This window comes from Bombus terrestris, chromosome 10, assembly GCF_910591885.1.
Source record: "Bombus terrestris chromosome 10, iyBomTerr1.2, whole genome shotgun sequence".
NCBI lineage: Eukaryota > Metazoa > Arthropoda > Insecta > Hymenoptera > Apidae > Bombus > Bombus terrestris.
The window spans coordinates 7,243,890-7,251,275 of NC_063278.1; the positions used below are offsets into that span (position 1 = coordinate 7,243,890).

The following is a 7,386-nucleotide window of genomic DNA, read 5'->3' on the forward strand; positions in this document are numbered from 1 at the left end:
TATACTGTAATAAAATTGGGTTGAAATAGTTTTCAAATTCATGCTTTCTCAAATTACATAACTTCAAGTCATTTGTTTATTACCATCAGTATCATTTGTTTAGGGTTTTAGCTGGCGTATTCCAAATATAGTTATAGGATAAATTATTGAAATTAATATGTATGTCTTTATTTATTCGATAAAATAATGATACTGATATATTTTGTACAATATAACAATATTTAACAATTATAATTGTTCATTTTGTGAAAATAAATAGATTTTTCTAAATTGATTCAAAACGTTATGTATTTTAACATATAAGTAATGTAATTGTGTTAAGAATCGAATGTTTTATTATTTTTGCATATATAAATAAAATTGTTTTGCTTAAGTAATGTATAAGTTCAATTGTAAATACTTGTATCATAATTATAAAAAAATTATTGTAAATATTCGTTTTTTTTTTTAAATACGATTCATTTCGAAATACATCGAAAATATACGTTGCCATCTTTACTTAGTAAATCGTTGACCAATCGGATCACTTTCAATAAGCAGCCATTTTACTTTCGCTACGGTCGCACGAAACGTGAGTCGAACTTTATCAACCACGGTGTAGTTTCAAGCTATCGCCTGCATCGCAGGTTTTGCTGATTTTCCGTACAAAAATCTCTTTGCTAGGGTAATAATTTGATACAAAGTAAATCGAAGAAAAGTTGGAGGATGGTTCTAGCGGAGAGGAACTCAGAAAATGTTAGAAATGGGCGCAGATCGAGGGGCCCCAGCCCTAATGGACAGACGGAATCCTCAAGCGAAGAAGACGGAGGTACTAATTTCATATTGCACTTCAATTAGTATTATAATTAGTGTGATCTTCTTAATCCTTATTTCAATCGATATATCATAAATATGCAATAACTCTAAGAATATATTCTCCTTTGGAAGTTTGCATACTTTTATATTGATCGAACGCGAAAATCCGTAAGGATCTTCAAACAGCGCGCCCCACTTTTCCTCTTTTTAAGCTTCTCCCATTTTCAGCCAATTCCTATGAATATCTCTATGAAACAATTTTAATTCTCTTTTTCAGTATTATTGAACTTTTATTTCTATATATCGTAATAATATATTATTTTTTTTTAATCGAACTAAATGAAGTATAATTGAGTCTTTATATATGTAATTGTATATTAAAATAATTTGTAGATATTACTGTATGTATATTAATAAAATATGAATAGAAAAGACATTTTTGGAACTTCATGTCTTAATAAACCACACAATAAGTTCATTTATATTTTTCCATTAATTTGAAATTTTTACATTTTTAAAAAATTATAATTTCTCTAAGTTCCAGCAGAGAAAATCCGTGTTGGGAGGGATTATCAAGTTATTGTTCCAGAATTTGTTCCAATCAGTGGTATGTTATTTAAACAAAATTATTAATTTCAGGTTCTTTTTGCATATACATTGTAATTTAAAAAAAATTTCTTTCAAGTTCATATTTTTACTTTCATAATTATAGATTTTATATTTTAGAACGACGATTAGATCAATGTCCTGATAGAGCATTGCTGGTATGGTCTCCTACTACTGATATACCTGATCAAAAATGTAAATATCAACTATTTTATTTATTTGATTTTTTATAATACATATATCATATAAATTTCTTTTTTCTTTATAGTGGATGAATATATCATATTAGCAAAGGAAAAGTATGGCTATAATGGAGAACAAGCATTAGGAATGTTATTTTGGCACAAACATAATTTAGAGCGTGCTGTATTAGATTTAGCTAATTTTACACCATTCCCTGATGAATGGACAGTAGAGGACAAAGTTCTTTTTGAACAAGCATTTCAGTTTCATGGGAAAAGCTTCCATCGAATTCGTCAAATGGTAGAATCTTTCCTGAATTAAAAATTAAAAAATACAAGAATTATATAAAAAGTTATTAATTTTTTTGTCTTACATTTACAGTTACCAGATAAATCTATTGCCAGCCTTGTTAAATATTATTATAGCTGGAAAAAGACACGGACTAGAACATCACTAATGGATAGACAAGCAAGGAAACTAACGAGTGGTGGGAAAGAAGGAGAAAATGGTAGTGAAAATGGGAGTGAATTAGGTTCGAATACAGACAGTGAATCAGAAGAAAAAGTAAGACATATTTTTCAGATATTTAACAAATGCATGCACTTGATGTCCATGAAAAAGAATAAATTTTCTCTCTCTCTTTCTATCTAGAATAATATTTCATATTATAAACTATCATAAAATATCAGTTTTTAAATATTTTAGTAATTACAAATATAAAATTGTTTTATTAATTAGAATAACAAATTTATTTTCTTTGCTTGTTAACTTTTTTTACAAATAAAGTTAGAGCTTTTTATTACCATTTTAATTTTGCTATTTTTTTTATCAAGTTATGTTAAGTAAATTAACGTTTGTGCTATTGCGTGTGGTAGTGTTCTCCTCTTGCTGCATTTTAATGCCATGGCACTGGCTCGAAATCGTACATATCTAATATGCAGTAATATGCGTCTAAAAAATGTATCCACACGGTAACGTATTCCATGCGGTGAATAATACGAAAATGATAAAAACACTGATCTACAATTGGTAAAAATTATCAGAACTATGGAATTAAGAGACGAATATGGAATGAACTAATATAATATAAAAAATGCAACTTAGATACATTAATGTTAAACTTCTATTTTTCGTATCTTAATAATTTTCTGAACTATTAAAAAAATCTATATAGCATCAATAATACAAGACTAAAGCTAGTTAAATTATCGTTGCATCGTGTATGAACGTAAATGTGGAACGTTCTAGAAATGGACGATCCACCGCGGAATACGTCGTGGAAAGAACCAAGCTGTGCCAGGAAGCCAAGGCACTGACGCCAAAGCCCCATCCGACTCGGAAAACGCCCCTCAGGTTCAGGTACTCAGCCTAAACCTTACCCTGTTGCATAGCATAGTATGCTTATTATATTTTGCTATTATTTTTACCGTCCCGTATTTATTATTTCTCTGCCCTACATCTTTTTTTTTTTCTTTATCAAAAAGAACAAAATTTTGCGAAAGTAATCTATATAGTAGAATTGATAGGCTGAAACCTTACTGAGGAAAAAATGTTGAAGCCCAAAAATTATCTAATACAAGGGAGATCTAAATATCTCATGAACTTATTAATTCGAAAGAAATTATTGGCTTTTTATTACTTAAAAGTTTGACTAAAATAATAAAACTATAAAATGTTCGGAGCTTCTAATTTTTTATGGCGGGCCGAATTAACGTTTCTAGATAGAATTTTAAATACTCTCATGTATATATTTCATTCTTTTCGTAATAAAAAATTTCTAAAGATTAGTTTAGTTACATGTTAGATAAATATTAACGGATGGAAAGGGTGGGGGGATTGTCAGAATATATTTTAAAAGGGTATTATGTGTTGTAGGGCTCGTGTAGCAACTGTGGCGTTGCTTGTCATAGTGTTCGTGCGACGCCGAAAGGACATGCGTGTCACAGCTGCTATCTGCACTGGAGGTCAGTGAGCGCAAGTTAAATAAAATTTCAATAATTGAGAAACTATTAGAAACTTTTCTTAAAATTAGAATGTTCATGCACATATTTCATCATGAATTAAAGAATTATAGGAAATTAATTTTATATATTTAATGAGTAAAGTAATAATACATGTATCACAAAACTTTTTAAAATATACTTTCATAAGAATGCATGAGCATTCTTATTTATGTTAGTTAATTTTAAAGGAAGTTTCAAGAACAAAGTAATTGTAGATCAGATATATCACTGATAAGAAAATATTAGAAGTATACATTACAAATTTATTTAAATGATTTAGGCGAACTGGTGTAGCAAGACCATTAAGTTCCATGCCAGGTCGAACAAATAAAAGAAAACCACCTCGCGGTCTCGTTGTTAATCACGATGATTTAGCAGCATTGGCTGGTCAACCCAATCAAGCAAACAACAGCTTACAAGCGATTGACACCGAAATTGTTAGCCTAAAACGCCAAGTACGTTTCACAATAAAATAATATGGAACGTGTGGATACATTTTTATATAGAAAATCTATATAATTTATTGCTCAATTAAGAAAATTTGAGTTAGTTGAATAAAATTTTCAATTTTAATACACAGATACAATCAAACAAACAGCAAGTAAGCGCATTGAAACGTAAAACAACTGATGGTATTGATGATTTACGACCACCGGAAGTATCCAGCCGTATAAATGCTCGTTGGACAAATGACGAATTGCTCTTGGCCGTACAAGGTGTCCGAAAATATGGGAAAGATTTTTCTGCGATTGCTGATGTAATCGGAACCAAAACGGAAGCTCATTTGCGGTCATTCTTTGTAAATTATCGACGAAGGTATAATTTAGATGCTGTCTTGAAAGAATATGAAGCTGAAAACGGTCCGATATTAATTGACGATGAAAAAGAAGAAAAGGTAAAATATTTACAACTTATTCTGCTTACGTTATTAATAGATATTATTGGATATCAATGTTTCAGATGGATGTGGATCAGCCTAATGAAACAGCTGAGTCATCTCAAAAGACGAAATCATCCGTAGGTCTTGGACAAACTGCTAAATAACAAATGACTATACTTTTGAATACCGGCAAACGTGAAAAGAATAATCATAGGCACTTTGATCATCGATAATATTCTGTAAGAGGTATTTGTTCATAATACAGTTTGCAAGTTATATTTTTAATTTTACTACGTTACGCAATACTAATGCAATACTGCATTAGAAACATCAAGTACAAGCAACAGTTTTCATTGAACTTATGCGTGAATCAATAATTCATAGAAAGGAATAGGAATAAATTAATAGGAACAAAAATATGTGAATTTATTTAGCTAAACTTAATTTTGCATATGTCTAATATGGATTTTATTAAGCAATATGGAAGAAACGTAATTCTATTAAAGACATCTAATGTCTAATTCTAAGTATAGATAAATTAAATTAAAGATGAATACATCCAAGTGCGAATAATAAGTATGTCTGCAACATCCATTGTACATAATCATGGATGCATAGTAAGTTTCTTTCGAATAAATCAACTGTATTGTGTAGCATATAATATTTGTAGATATACATAAGGGATATCGAAGTCCCATTTTAAATGAAAGTAATTTAAAAAACAAAATTATTCATTTTAAATGAAGAAAGATTCAAAGATTAATAAATGAATGAAAGATTGATACAACTGTAAAAATATTGAAAAAATGCTATAGTTTACAATGTTCAGAAAGTCAGGCATGATTCAGTAACTTCGATTTCGTATGCAGATAATCAACGGTCTTCAACGATTTTTTATTTATGTTCAAATATTAACTAGATATTATTCTAACGATTTGTCGCTACAATGAAGCTGTGTTTGTATTAATTTCAAGTTTTGCATGCACTTTATGTCGACTTATGTCATGTATATTTAATTTTTTATAAAGTGTTTATAAGAAATTTACATGTTCTATGTTACGAAACTTAGAGTAAAAAGAATATATAGATAAGAAAAAAATATAGAGAGCAGTCACTTATTTATATTCCATTTATGTAAAATGTTCTTAAACAGTTTTCATGATTATTTCGTAATTACATAAATCGAAAAAGAATTCTTGTCTTGTGCCTATACATTTTTGGGCGTATGAAAATGAAGGAAAGAACAGTAAAATTTTAAAAAATTCAACTTTAAAAATTGAGAAGATATTTCTCTTCTTTCCCATTGCTTCCTGTTTATATAATATGTATTCAAAGTATAACATTGAAATTTAGCGAGAATTAGACAATCTTCCATTCTTTATTAAAGTAAATAAAAATTTGGAGAACAAGAGAAATTCTTCCAACTTTTAAATTTTTCATATAATTGATTATGAATACTTGAAACTGTAACAATTTCATACTGTTCAAATCATTCGCACGTATATTATGATTCACATCATTTGTGAAGGTACTAGCAAAAATTTAATGCAATCATTGCCAAGTTATTTTACTTAAAAATGAAATCAATGATCGCGTTGAATGATATATTATTAAAAGAATAATGCTCAAGGAAATAATACAATTTCATTCACATTTTAACAAAAAAAAATTTAATATTTTATTAAAATACATCACAATAGAAATTTTTTTATTAGTTTTATAGAATAACAAACTTGAGAGAATGAAAATCGAATATATCAAATTGAAAAGAATATATTTTTATGGCTTGCTGCTGCATACTCAATCCATGTGTATAAAAAACAAAAAGAAAAAATAATGGTTCCTGATATTTCTATTGTATTATGCAAAATTATGTGTATACTAAAATTGCCCATACTTCAAAATGATGGTGCTTCTATATTTAAAAGCACAAGATTTTGTACTCCTATAAAAAGGGAGTATTTTACTTGTATAATAAAAAATTATATTGAATAATTTTAATTCGACAAAATCTTTATACAAAAAAGATGTTTTTTATAAATTTCCCGAAATGCTTGTGTAATGTTAAATATTCGAACAAATAAGTGTATGTATATTAATCCGTATACACAATCCTATCTTAGAAGAAATTATGTCGTCAATTTTCTAGGTTTTAATAATAATTGTAAAAGATATAAATTTAGTTTGGAAGAAATAATTATTATTAGACATCATTCTCAAGATAAACTTACTTCCAATGATTTTTTACTGTTTTGCGAAAGAACATTTAAACATCATATACCTGTAACTTTGCTTATAGTTTCATGTGTACATCCACATTTATTATTAATAGCAATAGCAATAAGACCGTTAGTTTAATGTTTGTCTAGGGTAGAGTCTACTACTTAATGTTAACCGTTTGAGTCTCAGGGGTCTTTGAAAAAATAGGGTCGAAAAATCCCGAACAGTGCAATAGCGCTTGTCTTAATCAATTGCGAAGAGAAATAAGCGGCGCAATAGCGCTCGTCATATTTGTTATTTTTATGAAATATTATATAATTATTATTAAATAATATTATATAATATTATATTTTTTATTTTAAAATGCAAATTAAAATTAAAAATATTTTAAAATGCATAAAATGCATGAAATTATATATGCATACTATTAGTTTATAAGTATTTCAAGTTTTGTTTAATAAAAATTATTGAGAAGATAACGATGAAATACAAAATACCGTCAGTCGTCCGTAACGTTCAAATGTACTGGAACTTTTCGACACAAAATCTAAACAGCACGATCACGCTGCTTGGGACTCAAACGGTTAGTTAAAAAAAAAAAAAAAAAAAAAAAAAAAAAAAAAAAAAAAAAAAAACCCGCAAGCGTGGGTGCACGATTTCTTTAACAAAAGATGGTATTCTTGAAAATGATTATGAGAT

The 7,386-nt window shown here is 28.3% G+C and overlaps 1 protein-coding gene across 2 annotated transcripts; it reads left to right on the forward strand.

The window, feature by feature from the left end:
- Positions 1-551: 551 nt before the first annotated feature.
- LOC100645763 (REST corepressor 3) lies at positions 552-6,894 on the forward strand. Of its 2 annotated transcripts, XM_003398220.4 has the most exons (10): positions 552-808; positions 1,334-1,402; positions 1,522-1,596; positions 1,670-1,884; positions 1,966-2,148; positions 2,833-2,943; positions 3,460-3,548; positions 3,868-4,042; positions 4,168-4,482; positions 4,548-6,894. In XM_003398220.4, exons 1-10 carry the CDS (start codon positions 706-708, stop codon positions 4,629-4,631), a joined length of 1,419 nt encoding a protein of 472 aa, XP_003398268.1. In that variant the 5' UTR covers positions 552-705; the 3' UTR covers positions 4,632-6,894. The 2 variants fall into 2 exon arrangements, with proteins under 2 accessions (XP_003398268.1, XP_012167958.1); XM_012312568.3 differs by lacking the exon at positions 2,833-2,943 and having other exon boundaries at positions 553-808.
- The last annotated feature ends 492 nt before the right edge of the window (positions 6,895-7,386 follow it).

What these genes read in the sequence shown, in the direction of transcription:
- LOC100645763 (XM_003398220.4), top strand. Translation starts at nt 706, where the DNA reads ATGGTTCTAGCGGAGAGGAACTCAGAAAATGTTAGAAATGGGCGCAGA. An exon ending in AGAATTTGTTCCAATCAGTG is followed by an intron (nt 1,403 to 1,521) that starts GTATGTTATTTA and finishes TTTATATTTTAG; the next exon opens with AACGACGATTAGATCAATGT. An exon ending in AAAACGCCCCTCAGGTTCAG is followed by an intron (nt 2,944 to 3,459) that starts GTACTCAGCCTA and finishes TATGTGTTGTAG; the next exon opens with GGCTCGTGTAGCAACTGTGG.